This window comes from Setaria italica, chromosome IX (genome assembly GCF_000263155.2).
Source record: "Setaria italica strain Yugu1 chromosome IX, Setaria_italica_v2.0, whole genome shotgun sequence".
NCBI lineage: Eukaryota > Viridiplantae > Streptophyta > Magnoliopsida > Poales > Poaceae > Setaria > Setaria italica.
Window position 1 is genome coordinate 58,078,688 of NC_028458.1, and position 14,956 is coordinate 58,093,643.

Genomic DNA, 14,956 nt, shown 5'->3' on the forward strand with positions numbered 1-14,956 from the left:
TGATTGATCCGTGTACAGCGAGAACTCTAAGGCTGTTTAGGAGATTTTGCCGCATCAATGCGTTGATGCAGTAGCAGAAGTATCATGTGGATGTTGAACTACTTCATCAAGTGCTACCATGCAACCACTAGCAACGTACTCCGTACTCCTCTAACAAATCTGAACAGATATAAACTGATAATGCATTCGAACGCATCAAAAGGACAAATTTTCTATTCAACTCTAGACTCTACAAATTAAATAGTTCTGAATCTGATTAGTTGTTGGGGGAACTAACCTGAGGACAAGGTCGATTAGGTATCCATCTGATGATGAGTTGTTTTCAGTTGTTAGAAAAAAGAAGACACCGGCCGAGACGTTGAACAGATGAGGAATCATAGGCCAAAACGTACGGCACCAAAGATTAGAGGATGCACGTCCACGGTTGGGATATTTTTTGACATTCATGCATGCATCTTGACAAACGGACAACAAGACATGGTTACGTTACGCAAATTGAAAGGGAAAACTGTGACCAGATGTAAGTAGACAGACAGCATCCATGATTCTCTAATCCTGTCTGTTTATCAACTCCGTGTTTTTTTCTTTTTCTTTCTTGAGAGCGTAGTCACTTTATTTTTCAGGTTTATCAGTATTGTGTGAACCAAGACACATTTGGTTTGGATACTGCTTAATGTAGCCATCTTTTTTATACACAGTACCATATATATGAAAATTCAAAACCTCTAGATCCAGTACCATCTGAGCTAGCTCTTAATAAGGCATTGCATGCTGGCCGGGCCGGCGCCTACTCTCATCTGAAGATGCATGTAAACTCCTTTACTAATAGAAATGGCGCACGGTCTCGTGCCCATTCACTCAAAAAAAAGATGCATGGAAAGTGTTAGATTTCGATTTGCTAGGCTTTGACCCATGGAATCGAAAGTGGAACGCACGGAGCAATAATTCCACATCGTGAAACTAAAGTGTCTGGAGCTAGCTGGTGGACACAAGCTTGCAGCATTGGAACAGTGCTACAGTGACTAGGTGGCATGCATGGCCGGCCTACCTAGGAGATCAGATGGCATCCAAGATGCTGCTGAACTTCAATTCACAATCCAAGATGAGAGTTGGAGCTATGGATTATTACTCCTCAGTGTGCTTGCCAAGCACGTCATGCATGAGACCATCCCCAAGCTGGTCTCCTTCTCGAAATCAACACATACATAGTAGGCACACTAGTAGGCATGTATATCTTTCTCTGACGATTAAGATATAATGCTCCTTTGACCAGATAGCAGAATGTCGTTGAGAGTGAAGACTTTCTGTGCTCGATCAATCACTGTAGTACTCGTACTCCCGAAGGCAAAGGGTGCAAGCAGCAGCACCACCACTGCTGATAGAACTAGAAGCTGCATTTATTTAGCGAGAGCTACGTTCCGTTTGGTAGAACTTCAGCTCCTGCTAAAACGGTTCCGGTTCCGACTCCAACTCTTCTGGTGAAGCGACTCTAGTGGAGTTAAAAGCTGTTTTCGAAGAATCGTTTGGTGTGTGCGCGTGACACCAACTCTCTTTGCCCAGGCAGCACCGTCCAACCCCAGGCTACCAAAATCCAGATTGTTGCCTGGACCAGGCCGTTTTCTTAGGCTCCAAACCAAACCAGCCCATACTATGCAAGCATCTTGAGCGAAGACGACAAGCGCATGGATTGGAGACCACCGCTTTTGACAAAGCGCGCCCACAGAGCATGTGCCCGAACCATGCATGCACGCACAGTCCCGCTGCTTGTTCCTTGTCTCAAGGAGAGAAGAGCCACCTGGTCAGGTAACGTCATGGATGCCTAGCCTATGTACCCTAAACCCTAACACATGCCATCGGTCTCTTACAGGGACATAGTAATTGTAGTAACTAGGTAATTAGATTAGATCGTTAATCTAATGGTAGCTAGCTAGGTGACTTGTTGACCCATCTTTGACAAGCAGGTAACAGATCGACGCGGTAGCACACGTGAAGCCAGATTGACTGCATGCAGGAGCTAAGCTACTAGCTCGAGCATGAATGCATAATGCATCATTAGAATAATCATCGTCCCACCCGAGAATCAAACAGCACGCCCCCCTGCCTCTGAAATCTGAATCCTGCTAGGCTGCTACTGACTAGCTAGGCCGCTAGCGTCAGTGGTGTGTGGTAGCACTAGACACGCACGCAGGCCGTGTCATCGATGAGATCAGTGGCACGCACCGACCGCGATCACGCACTAATAGTAGCATGTTTACACTTGGCTAACGCTACGCTATGAGGTCAGCTGGTGCAATCATCGCCAAAGCTTTCACGTCTTGAGGGAAAGGGAGTTCAAAGCTAGAAAAGCACGGTCAGTCAAAAAGGCAGCGAGCGAGCAACAATGACAGCCTAGTAGGCTAAGCTAATAACCCTGTCGCCGCGTATAGCATCTCTGCCTACTACCAAGGCCAGGCCAGCGCACAGAATAGAAGGTCTGGGTTGTGCATGCATGGGGCCGCGGTACAAGATGTGAAGGTGGGATGAGGTGACGGTGACACCTGACACGCACGAGTGCTCGCATCGGCAAAATCCGTAAGCAACACAAGACGTACTCCACGCGCGGTCGACGTCGAACCCGCTCGTGTGATGGAATGGATGATGCAACCACATACATGGCTTCGTCTATAGGGAGGGGTACCGACCCAGCCACCCTGCCCTGTGACCGCGATAGTGCGATGCGATGCGAGCCCTAGTACTACGCGAGCCTCGTGAGGGGCGCCATGTCGCCGAGGACGACATGGGCTGCACGCTCGTCCTCGTCCTGTGGCGCGCGCAACAGCCACATCAGCGAGCTCTGATGCTGTGCGATGCATGGCAACTTGCCCGGACCGCCAGGGGAATAGATGGTTGATGATAGTAGGATGGAACCTCTCGCTGCGGTGGGGGCCCGCGGCTTTATTCCATCGTCTTCTTCCACGGTCCGCATCCCGACGTGGCACGCCTCTCCAAGCGTGTGGTTGAGACCTGGGGTCGTGGTCTCAGTCGGGTGATGTCAGCTGATGTTAAAATTGAAATGGATTATTATCGAAAGATGGCCATTGAAACCAACTGACGCTGTTGAGTTAATCAGATTTCTCATAGCAGCAGCGAATCCATGCACTGAGACAGTGAGGCATGCAGCGCGCTGACCTCCTAACCTGCTGCTATGTCCCGTGCAACAAGCAACATGGAGGCCAGGGCATCGTGGTGTGTTTCCTTGTCCTCCCGAAATGCAACTCAAACTCACATGCACTACTGTGCTCTCAGCCTCCGGCCACAATCTTATCGGAGTCCGTACCACCAGCTGCTAGTTCTTTCACCTTCCTGCTCTGGTCCCTTCCTTATCTGCTTTGTTCATTTCTTCCACTCAAAGCCATCCAGTAGTAGTCCCCACTACTCAATCCTGCTATGGTCGTAGATTACAACTAATGTCATACTGCTTGCGTTGTGATTAGCTCAGCTTAACATCACGCTGGACTGGACCATTTTCTAATCACCGTCTTTGATCTCATGCGCGCGCGGTCGTTCCTTTTGCCATCGAGCACCGGGCGCAAGGATTAGTTTATCCGAACCCGATGCGAGCAAGTAATGGCAGCGCATCAATGGAGCTGTGCTGAATAAGGTGGACAGGCCCGGGGCACCAGGTTGATAGGTTTCTGTAGTGAGAGCATGCATGCTTGCGCTAGGGACTCCAGCTAGCCCAGCAGCACACCTGTAGCTGACCAGCGCTGGCCATGGCTTCCCTTCCTAGTTCCTCCTCGGGTCCTCCCTCTCGGTTGTCGCCCTCCTCCTCCAGTCCTGAGTTTCTTCTCCAAGTAAAGGAGTAGTATGGTAGTAATTGAATGCCCGTGTCCGAAGCTGTCTGTCTCCTCTCGCGACAGCCGCGCGGCATTGACTAATCCACTGAGTGATGCCAACAGAAATCCAGCAGCTAGCGCACCGGATCAGTCTCAGCAGGGCATGCAGCACAGTCATTTCCCCTGCTGCTGTTCTGAATTATGATGTTGATCGATGGCACGCATCCTCATCTCTCATCTCATGCTGGTCAAAGCTGAACGCTTGTTGCTACCCCCAGGCGTGACCTCAAGTGAATGGCGCAGCCCGCTTGTATTGTACGAGCAATTACCTGCTGACCCGATGAGAGTCCCTGACCACCCTTGTCGTCTCTGGGCATTTTGCAGCGCTGTGTTTTACCCCCAGCGCGATAGCTTGCAGCGCGACTCATTCTCTGCTGATTCCGGCAGGAGTTCTACCAAGTAATTTTTTACAGAGAATTATTTCTCTATTAATTTTATAAAATGATTCTTTAAAATGAACTAAAAGATTAGGAGCTAAAAAATGTAGTTTCTCCTGATTCTATGGAGTGATTCTCCGTTCTTATTTTATGAGTTTAGGTTAGAGAATTAAACAGAATTACTTCCCGTCAATAATTATTTCTCCGTATAATTATTTCTCCGTATGTATAAAATCATATAAAATCATAATCAGAGCAAGCTCTACCGACCGCACCTGAGTGCTACAGGATTTACGGGCGTGTGAGCGTGACAGAGGCAAGTGCGCGTGGCAGGCGCGCTACTGTGGAGAAATTAACCTTGGATCATCGGAGTTACTGCCTGCGCTGCCGCTGCCGCTGCAGCTACTACTACACGCGGTGCGGGCTAGCCTGAACGACCCCCAAGTGTAGGCTGGTCACTCTACTGCCCACGGGCCACGGTGCAAGAGTCGCTTTTTCACTGCACGCACAGAACGAGACGATACCGAGACACGACAGTGAGGCAGTGAGCAGTAAAGGAAACGATCAGAGCCTTCTCTCTTCACATCTGCTTTGTCAAGTCTCAAACGGGACGATGACGTTCACATCTGCTTTGTCAAACCGCGTAGTATATTATACAGTAAGAGATTACACGGTCTCAAACGCCGCAAGGAGAGTGCGTGGTGAACTGTTGGTGGTTTTGCGAGTAGGGCTTGGTACTCCATGCTACACCGAGGCGTACTAGTAGCAAGAAATAAGTGACGTGGTTAGTTGTCGCGTCGCAGGATGTTACTGGACGGAGGATGTTCGCAAAGGTGTGTTTGTTTCTTCAGGAGCCAATTGTATAAAACCAATTGTACAAATGGAGGCTAATTTGCGAGACGAATCTATTAAACCTAATTAGTTCATGATTTGACTATGATGTTACAGTAAATATATGCTAATCATGAATCAATTACGCTTAATAGATTCGTCTTGCGAATTTATTTCCATTTGTGTAATTAATTTTATAATTAGCTCATATTTAGTTTTCTAATTAGCCTCCGAATATTCGATGTAATATATCCGGACACCCGAAGGCGCACCAGGCATGCCCATGTCATTGTCGGAGCGTCTCGTCCCATCCATCAGTTGAGTTGCAAGCCGGTGGTAGCACGCGCGTAGCGTATATACCCCGATCGACGAGGCAGGAGAGAAGCCGCAGCTCCGGTCCGCCACGAGCTAGCATTGCCATATTGCTTCTACGGGCAGCGGCCCCAACGGCGATCCATCAAGTCAATGGCTGGACCAGCAGGCAGCAGCGAGCTTATTGCATTGCTTTCTGCATGGCTACGAGCCTACGACGACGCTCATACTACTCCTTCACTAGACCTGTGTGTAGGTGGCTCGTAGCTGGATGCTGCAGCGCAGGCAGTGCAGGCCGAGCTCGATGTAATGGCGCGGCGCCGGCGAATGGCTGCATGCATGCGCCGCTGCAGTGAGCAGCAAGCAGGAGCCGCATCGTAGCGTCGTCTACTACACCTAGCGAGGCAACGGCCTGCGTACGGTGCGGCCCTCTGGTCAACGTTCATAACTCTTTTCTGCTACGAGCTCTGCTCTGTTGCAGATCGCAATGTTCTCTCGTCTAATAATGATGAACTGCATATATAGACCCATCCCTTCTCTCTAATTTGTACATACACATGTAGCATGTAATGTACTACTCTCACAAAGACTTTGAAACGCAGGATCTACCGTTATAATGAGAAGAGCAAAAGGAGGTAATGGAGTACTCGATGATTGAATGAAAAATTATTTCATAGAAAAAAAAAGAATAATACAGGGGGCGGGCGCTGTGCAGTGGCCACAACCAAACATGTGATGGCGCCGGTAAGGAAGGCATCAGGTGGACCTAACGATTTCCACATGCAGATGAAGTTGACCATATTCCTCGTGGTCATGTGGGGCCCCGAGCGCGAGTGGCCCAAAACAACCGCACGTTCGCGGCCACGCCGGAGGAAAGGAGCGACCTGCGAACCAGTCGGCGGAGTCACTGTTGACGAAAGCGGTTTTTGTTTGTTCCGTTCCGCAGCACAAACAACACCGTTTGCTAGTAGATTTTAATGTTAATGACCTCCATTCTTGCAGAAGGATCTGCTCCGGCGGGAGGGACGATGCCTGCCAGTCGTCACCGCCGTGTACGGCAGACAACACAGAGATCGCACAAAGAAACCGCCGCACGGACACCGAAAAGTAGCGGCGAGCCGTAGCGTCGTGTCGCGCGGTGATGCGTCGCCTCCGTCCCCGCCCCCGCGGCGGTCGCAGCCACCAAGCCCGTGCGCGCATTTGCTGGCGCTCCGCCACGGCCGCACGCCGCGGGGCCGCAGTCAATGCGGAGAAATTCCCTCTCTCGCTCATTTTCCCCGAGCGCCCCCCACCCCCTCTCTCTCTGACTCTCTCCCTCTACTGCTTGCTAGTGGTAGCTTCTTCATGCGTGGCCCCCGAGCTTTATATAAATGCCGGGTCGGCGCCTTAATTCCTCCCCGTCTCGGCCTCTCTCTGACTCTCTCTCCCGTCCACCACCTCTCAGGCTCTCACGCCGGCCAGGCGCCGCCGCTCTGCCTCTGCTCACGCCCGGCAGCATGCTGCAGGCGGCGAGGTACCTGCTGGGGTCCCCCGGGGCGACGGGGTTTGGGTCCAAGTCGACGGCGGAGGACGTGACGGCGGCGTGCCCGGACCTGGGCGCGGTCACCGCCATCATCACCGGCGCCACGTCGGGTATCGGGGCGGAGACGGCGCGGGTGCTGGCCAAGCGCGGTGCGCGGGTCGTCATCCCGGCACGGAGCGTCAAGGCCGCGGAGGACATGCGCGCCCGCATCCGGGCCGAGTGCCCCGCCGCCGACGTCCTCGTGCTCCCGCTCGACCTCAGCTCGCTCGCCTCAGTCCACGCCTTCGCCGACCGGTTCCTCGCGCTCGGCCTCCCGCTCCACCTCCTCATGTACGCCCTCCTCTTCCTTGCGTTTCGTTTCCATCACACGTCTAGCTAGTTTGCAAGTGTGCTCCGCCGATCGCTCGCTTCCTTTATTTCCTCAGGCACTCATCATATCTCTATATGTGATCTGATGTGCAGAAACAATGCCGGTAAGTTCTCGCACGGCCAGCTCGCGCTCTCGGAGGACGGCGTTGAGATGACCTTCGCCACCAACTACCTTGGTAGGTTATTACCCAAGCACGTGCTGTTTGTTACACGTAACTGCTAGAACGTAGAAGCCGCAGTAGCAAATTTCTTCTCTACCGGTGCAGCATGGTACCTGTCGATGACCCAACTGATGAGGGAGTGTCCTCTCGGTGTCTGAATGAATCATGCACACAGGGCACTTCCTGCTGACGAAGCTGCTGCTGGGGCGCATGGCGGAGACCGCGGCGGCGACGGGTGTGCAGGGCCGCATCGTCAACGTGTCGTCCAGCGTGCACGGCTGGTTCGCAGGCGACTGGGCAGAGTACCTTCACCTCGTCACCCGACGCAAGATGTGAGCTGTTCTTCTTCCTCTTCCTATATATACTTATTAGGCTATCGATTGATTCCGATCGATGAAACTAAGCTAGTGGATTGATTCCCTTGTGTGCTGCTACATGCAGACCCTACGACGCGACGCAGGCGTACGCGGTGTCCAAGCTCGCCAACGTGCTGCACACCCGAGAGCTCGCCGCGCGCCTGCAGGTCCGTCCGTCCCTAAGGTTTCTATCGCTTTCGGCTTTCGCCATGCCATGCATGTGACCATCTATGAACTGAGCCGAGCTCTTTCCTTTTCGGGCGTGCGGTCGGATTCGATCAGGAGGCGGGCGCCAACGTGACGGTGAACTGCGTCCACCCGGGCATCGTCAGGACCCGCCTAAACCGCGACCGCGAAGGCGTCCTCACAGGTCAGTAATATAGTCCAGTGGATATGATATTGATGCTGCATGATAGATGATGCGCACTGTCAACTGACTGACTCGTCTGCTGCATCTGCTTGGGATAAATTTTCTTTGGCGCTGCTGCAGATCTGGTGTTCTTGCTGCTGTCCAAGCTGCTGAAAACGATCCCTCAGGTGATTAATTAACGTGCCCTCCACCAAATCCTCTTTAAATTTATGCTCTGCGCCATGTGTTGGGTCCCGTGCTCTCTTGCTCGCTGCTGCAGCTCTCTCTCTCTCTCTCTCTCTCTCTCTCTCTCTCTCTCTCTGCGCAACCTGCACAGCAGCGCTCGGAGCGTAGGAGAGAGAGATGGCCAGATGGGGTTTCATTTGGTCTGTAATTATTGCCGCCGCGCCCGTTGTAATCCACTGGCCACCAGTAGTAAACCCCACCACTGCGGAGAGCTGAGCAGCTGAGGCAGCGGTCACCCGCTCGGTCAATCCATCTAACTCCCCCATCTGCTGGCTGCAGGCTGCGGCGACCACGTGCTACGTGGCGGCCCACCCGAGGATGGCCGGCGTGTCCGGCCGCTACTTCGCCGACTGCAACGAGGCGCTGCCGTCGCCGGCCGCCACCAACCGCCAAGAGGCCGCGCGCCTCTGGCAAATCTCCGAGGCCATCATCGACGCCCACCACCACGACCGAAGCGCCGCGCTGCTGTTGCTCCCTGTCCCGGCGCACACAGGTACAGCAGCATCGCCGCCGCCCCGGCGAACCTGAAACCTGATGGAGATAATCGACGGCCTGCCATGCGAGATGTCTGTACAATACTTCCTACAATACAAGTAGCATTATAATACAAGTAGTAGTATACTCCTATACTGTTATTAGTAGCAAATTAGCTGTGCCATGTTGCACACCACAGAGCGAGGTACGTACCTGTAATGTAACTTGATCTTCAGGGCTATCAGCCAGCTGTGTGTTCCTGTCTTTCCGAGCAGCATTGCAGAAGCTGGACCATTTACTTGAGAGTTGAGAGTTGAGACCTGTGTGTGTACATGGTGGTGGTCGGTCGGCGACAGTAATACGCAGTGGCAAGTACTATATGACGTGCGCTTGCTTTTGTCCTACAGCAGCAGCATGTGTGCGATGCATATGGTTCCTTATGTCAGTGAGATACGCGCGCATGCATGCTCCGCCCAGCTCCTGTTGCATCCATCCATAGAATCAATCGATCTGCCGGGGCCGGGCGCTAGTTTATCCGTTCGTGTCAGGAAAGGTGACACGTCGAGACACCGCGCGCGCACGCTTGCGCTTGGATCGGAACAATGCCTCGTCCGGCCAGCATCCATCTCCTGCTGGGGTGCTGGCTGGTGCATGCACCGCACCGCACCGCACGCACGGGTGGGGGGTCGAGTGGATGGACGAATTGTCTTGTTCGATTGGATCCATCGGCCAGGCCAGCCCATGCGTGCGCTCCTCTGCTGCCGGGAGTGGCTTCGGAGTTGTGAAAGAAAAGTGATGGAGTGCGGTGGGAGTGATCCATCCGATGAATCTGATGAGCGATGACCATGACCCCGCCCGTGCCAATGATTGCGTTGGGCTCTCGTGGCTGCTTGTACCTTTCGATAGCCTTTGGCAGTTTCGGCGGTAGCGATCGGAGAATTGGATGTTTCTCCGAAGCAGTTTGCTTCGCTTTGCTTTGCGGGATGAGACGGTGACGCCGCCTTTTTTGGATGGTAGGTGACGACATCCACTCGAATTCTTCCTCCCTCTCTCTTTTTTTCTGGAGGAGGATAATCACAATTCACAACCTACCACAAAAAAAAAATGAAAGAGAAGGTGATCATGCATTCTGTATGGGGCAACAATTAGGTGGTCTATCAAAATGTGGAAAACCAGATGCTTGCACGGTACAAAATCCTTCTCTACGTGCGTAGAAGACTCTAGATAGCAATATAGCATGTCCTTGCTACTGAGAGCCTAAACTTGTGCACTTTTGAAGGCTTAAACCTATATGCTAGACGTCACCACTAACTTTACTCTTATGCGCTGAAATGACAGGGAATGGACATGGTACCATGCTAATCTAGGTTCATCTTAAATATTGCATTTCCTTTCTTTCCCTTGCACCTTGATGCAGGACTAGCCTGGACTTGTACATGCAGTATCTCATCTCCCTTCTATAGCTAATGAACCAGATGTAAAGATGCGTGCGCAAGCAATTAACACTATAAATTAAACTGGGGCAAACAACTCATTCATATGAAACCAAGAGATGAGAGATCACGATACCTTGTGGAGGGTGGAGACTGAGTGAGTGCTGTCCAGTGGCGTGAGTAATGTCTAGCTGTGCATGGCCCACACCTTGCAGGCCTTTACACCAACAAAGGCCCAGTAGGGAAAAAGAAAGACGAAACCATGCATGAGGGCCTTCTCAGCCTTTCTTAACGAACCTACCATTAACAACTTTGAGGCCCAGCCTCGCAGTTGACCCCAAACAGCCGCTTTATACCCAAACATATGTCCCTTGTGTGCGCTGCAAAGCGCAGGGATAAGGCATGACTGACTTCTGTTCGGCACCGCAACAATACCAGATCCGAGTAGAGAAAGAGAGAAAAAGGCTGCCAAAAGTCTTCGATGCAAAAGCTTGATACCCAATTTAACAGCCACCTTTGACCTCCCCAATCAGTGCAGTGGAGTCGCACTTGACTCATCCTGAAAGTTGCTCATGGTTATCTGTTCCTTGCAAGTGCCAGATGATTGAGTCCGCAGAGATATAGTGGTCAAGATGAATCAATAGTTATATGGTTGTAGACTTGACATCACCAACCATACACTCCAAGTTGCAGCTGGGGCCTCAAGCAGAAAATGACAGCAACAGTTCACTTCCACTTTGCTTTTGCGATGACAAAACGCCATTGGCACGTTTTCATCTCAAACTGTTCATAATCAGACGCTGAGCTATGCACCCACGGCCCACTGCAGCCACAAGCTTCTTTCAGTAATCAGTATATTGCTCTGCACTGTTAGAAAGAACGGGCAGCTCATGTGATGTGTTTGCCTTGGCTTTGCAAGGTAACAGCAACCAGCTCTTGATTTGGAAGGCCGCATTCAAGGCCTGCCCAGATGACCTGAAGTTCTCCAACCGTCCAACGGCTTTAGCTCTGCTCATCAATGTAACGGTAGACACGACACTTTAATGCGTCCCATATGCTGATGGTTCGAGGCCAAGTGTTGTTTCTGCTCACACTGGTAACTGCCAAAAGCCCAAAACAATAAGATCATGGAAGTGGCATCAAAATTCAAGGGTACGGCCAATGGCAGCAAGAAGAATTTTCCATTGAGACCTTATGCAGAAAAACAACAGTTCATCCAAACATTAACCACCCATCCTCCTTACTTCGAATACAGAATAGGATTACATTATCTGATAAGTCAATGAGTTCACCCCTACGGCCTTCCTGATGAATTTCAAATCCTTGTACAACCTTTGAATTCCAATCTTCTTCAATTGAACCATACAGTCTTTATCTTCTATAAGTTTCCAAAGGGAAGCTACCAATCATGCATATAAGATAACAACTTTCTTATTGGCTATCAATAGCTCCTACACGCTGATGAGAGCAAAGATAAACAAAACAGTACATGTATCCATAACAAGCTAATTGCTGGGTAAGATTTCTTGGATATGTGAAGATCCCTTTATTGACAGTAGTTGTCAATATTACATTCTACCTGTATGTTCAGGTATAATAAATAACAAATCACCATGATTTTAACAAAGCATTCCTGATATCTCAAATGTATGAGCATCCAAAAGATCTCAAATGTATAAATGACACTCGCAAATAAAAAAAAGGAATCATGATAGTTTTTTTTTCTTACTTCGAGAAGTTCGCAAACAAACTTCTAACAGCAGATTACGGGCTAACTTTTTCAGCCATCCAATCACTGGAGCCATTTTCCTTTTGCCTTCTTGTGAATATCAACCTTTGGTTGCTTTTTAGGTTCAAATAATCAACCTAGGAAGTAAGCACAATGGTCATTAGATGATTAATTATGAAAAAGACTACTTGTATTCTCAACAAAAGTTAGCTCTTGATTTTGTAATTTCCTGCGCATTCTGAATATCTAATGATGGGTGAAGCATGTAACCAAAGTTTCAATCAGGATTCGACAAAAATACCAAGCCCAAGTACTGGTTCATATGGGTACTTGGCAGTACCCAAGTAATGGCTCATAGCTGGTTAACACGAAACAATAGTGTCCCTGGTTGGTCTGAGTTGGCCCCTTTAGATAAACAAATAAATAACAGAAAGCTGCTATATTTTGCCAGGATTTTTTGATATTTTGGTAGTTAATGGCAACGCCCACTTAGCAGTGAATCAAAACAATATGGCATTGAGATAGGGATACAAAATAAATGTGAGCTCTATTTATCACAAAAACAAAAAAGGTGCACGGATTCACTACAATATAAAGAAACATAACTACAACTACACATATGCAACAAAAATACATTCGATGAATTCACTAGAGTCATCAGCTTTCTTGATTCCAAATTAGTGCTGAACTCATCATTTTCTCACACTATCTTTCCAGTGTAATGATTTTATGCTAACACACAACTAGGGAACCATCATAAACTAGCAATTAGGGAGATAGAAGGTAATTCAAAGATATAATTCTGAATTGACACAACTTTTGCCGGAATATATTATTTGGTTGGGACTGAATAGCTTGTTCCTATCAATAGCCAAAGCCAAATTTTAGACCTATAAACTGCATGAAAACAGTAAACACAGCACTTCTCCATAAGTTCAGTAAACACATGGTATCAAAAAACATGTGAGAAACACTAACAAAGTGAATGAAAAAAATGCAGCTAACCTTTTCTGGATCAAGAACAAGAAGGCAAAAGGCATCTACTGGGCCAGCTGATGGTTCAAGATGAACATCCTTAGCTTGCTCCTCATCTACAACAGGAATACCTGGCTGAGGTCCTAAGTACTGCAATCTTGACTTTACAGAGCTTGCGAACCAAGCTTTCTCCCTGTGCTGAAAAAGAAGTGACAGACCATTGTTTTAGTGTTTACCATGGACTAAACATACAGCTCTGCCTATATAAGCATATATAGTTCATCGCAGATAAGCACATGCAAAAGCTTTTAGAGTTGAAAGTTGAGGTGACAAGAACATATGGTTTCAGTCCGAGTGACATTGAAGAAACCTCAGGAGTAAACATGAAGTGAAGCTAAACTGAATGAACTCCTAGAACAACTGCCTGTTGTCCAGGCAACCGAACCGGCACAACACTAGCTCTAACATATCTCCATATATAGCATAAAATAACCTGGAGCTTGGCAGGGTCTGCACTGGAGCCATCAATTGCATCTATGCTTCCGCTGATACGGAATTGTTCCCAGCTGTCTGTGAAGTACCAACAAATCTGCAGGATTATACAAGATCAGGCCCTTCTCTATATGAACTTGTCATCTGAAATGCTCTGCATATATCTTGATAATTGGATAACACAGAGATACGGATGTGAGAATTCTTCAGAACGCACCTCTCCGAAGGGACAAATACTTATCTCACCAATCTGTTCGATCAAAATTTACACATCGAAGGGTAATAAGGCATCAGTGAGCAGCAAAAAGACCCCCGCTAAATCAAAGGGACGTTATCAACTAACAAGCATAGAAACGCACCTTGTTGCTTCGGGTATCCGTGTTAATCTGAATCTTATCACAGTGTTCCTGGAAACCCCTAATTGCAAATTCAAATTCCAAATAAAAAAGGGTGGAAAAAATGGAGGGTGAATGGCGCAAAACCCCGCGCGCTCGCGGATACCTGAACACGACGGTGCGATTCGCGGGCCTGCCGCCGGCGCCCACCGTGGCCTGCAGCGAATCGACAGTTGAGCGAATTTCGATTTCCCTAATACGGAGGAAGGCAACCAGGCGTTCGAAACGTACGAGTTGGAAGTAGGTGGAGTGCCTGAGGTGCGCGTTGGCGTCCAACGCTCGCTGGAGCAGCGCCTTCCAGGGGCTCGAAAGCGCCGACGCGGCGGCGACACCGCCGGCCATCTCTGCTTGTCGCCGGTCGCCGCTTCCGCTCCTCTCGCCGCCGCGCGCTTTCACGAAACTGGAGACGGGTGCAGATTAACGGACCCGATTCGTTCTCATATGTGGGTCCCACGCGTCAGTGAACGGTAACCGCTGTGCGGTCGTAGATCAGTGATGTGGCCTGTGGACATGTGGCATGGACCATCTCATTAGGAATACAGAAACATTTCATAGCAAAGGATTTCTTTCTCTCCTACAATTTTCAACAAACAATTTAAAATTGCAGTTTTAGCTGGGATGATGAAAATTCTGTAAAACCGTTTTAAAACTTGAGAAATATTTTGTACCAAACATGGCCCGATCGTTTTAGAGCATACGTGACGGTGTTCCTACTGCTGGAGTCATGCAAGAGGGCCATACCCATACAAATAATCGAGATAAGTTTACAAATGATATTTTGATAATTTCCTTTTTTACAGCTAAAAAAATTAAAAGGAAGAAACTTTTTTAGTCCGCTGATGTAGGGATGGCAACGGGTACCCGCGACCCGTTTACCTGTGGGTAAAAACCCTATTACGGTACAGGTTTGGGGTTTTTGCCCCCCACGGGGTACGTTACTGGGTGATTACCTCACCCATCGGGTGAAGCGGGTACGGGTGCATTTTTTATACCCCAAACCCGTTACCCGATGGGTCCCCCATTTGAGTATGACACGTAGGTCCATCCAGTCATTAAACAG

At 49.4% G+C, this 14,956-nt stretch overlaps 2 protein-coding genes across 3 annotated transcripts; one reads left to right on the forward strand and one right to left on the reverse strand.

Annotated features, from left to right (window-relative positions):
* The first annotated feature begins 6,391 nt into the window (after nucleotides 1-6,391).
* On the forward strand, nucleotides 6,392-9,318 carry LOC101770964 (short-chain dehydrogenase TIC 32, chloroplastic). The gene is made up of 7 exons (XM_004985935.4): nucleotides 6,392-7,247; nucleotides 7,380-7,462; nucleotides 7,623-7,779; nucleotides 7,889-7,970; nucleotides 8,086-8,173; nucleotides 8,294-8,340; nucleotides 8,678-9,318. Exons 1-7 carry the CDS (start codon nucleotides 6,766-6,768, stop codon nucleotides 8,924-8,926), a joined length of 1,188 nt encoding a protein of 395 aa, XP_004985992.1. The 5' UTR covers nucleotides 6,392-6,765; the 3' UTR covers nucleotides 8,927-9,318.
* Nucleotides 9,319-11,471: 2,153 nt separating this feature from the next.
* LOC101771361 (pyridoxine/pyridoxamine 5'-phosphate oxidase 2) lies at nucleotides 11,472-14,312 on the reverse strand. Of its 2 annotated transcripts, XM_012849198.2 has the most exons (8): nucleotides 14,128-14,312; nucleotides 14,003-14,052; nucleotides 13,861-13,918; nucleotides 13,719-13,751; nucleotides 13,503-13,598; nucleotides 13,040-13,207; nucleotides 12,035-12,171; nucleotides 11,472-11,884 (listed from the first exon to the last, which is right to left on the reverse strand). In XM_012849198.2, exons 1-7 carry the CDS (start codon nucleotides 14,236-14,238, stop codon nucleotides 12,070-12,072), a joined length of 618 nt encoding a protein of 205 aa, XP_012704652.1. In that variant the 5' UTR covers nucleotides 14,239-14,312; the 3' UTR covers nucleotides 11,472-11,884; nucleotides 12,035-12,069. The 2 variants fall into 2 exon arrangements, with proteins under 2 accessions (XP_012704652.1, XP_004985994.1); XM_004985937.2 differs by having other exon boundaries at nucleotides 11,525-12,171.
* Between the last annotated feature and the right edge of the window lie 644 nt (nucleotides 14,313-14,956).

Coding starts and splice junctions, on each gene's coding strand:
- LOC101770964 (XM_004985935.4), top strand. CDS start 6,766: ATGCCGGGTCGGCGCCTTAATTCCTCCCCGTCTCGGCCTCTCTCTGAC. Junction 7,971..8,085: donor AGCTCGCCGCGCGCCTGCAG/GTCCGTCCGTCC, acceptor GGATTCGATCAG/GAGGCGGGCGCCAACGTGAC. Junction 8,174..8,293: donor CCGCGAAGGCGTCCTCACAG/GTCAGTAATATA, acceptor GCGCTGCTGCAG/ATCTGGTGTTCTTGCTGCTG.
- LOC101771361 (XM_012849198.2), bottom strand. CDS start 14,238: ATGGCCGGCGGTGTCGCCGCCGCGTCGGCGCTTTCGAGCCCCTGGAAG. Junction 14,053..14,127: donor ACTCCACCTACTTCCAACTC/GTACGTTTCGAA, acceptor GATTCGCTGCAG/GCCACGGTGGGCGCCGGCGG. Junction 13,919..14,002: donor AATCGCACCGTCGTGTTCAG/GTATCCGCGAGC, acceptor ATTTGCAATTAG/GGGTTTCCAGGAACACTGTG.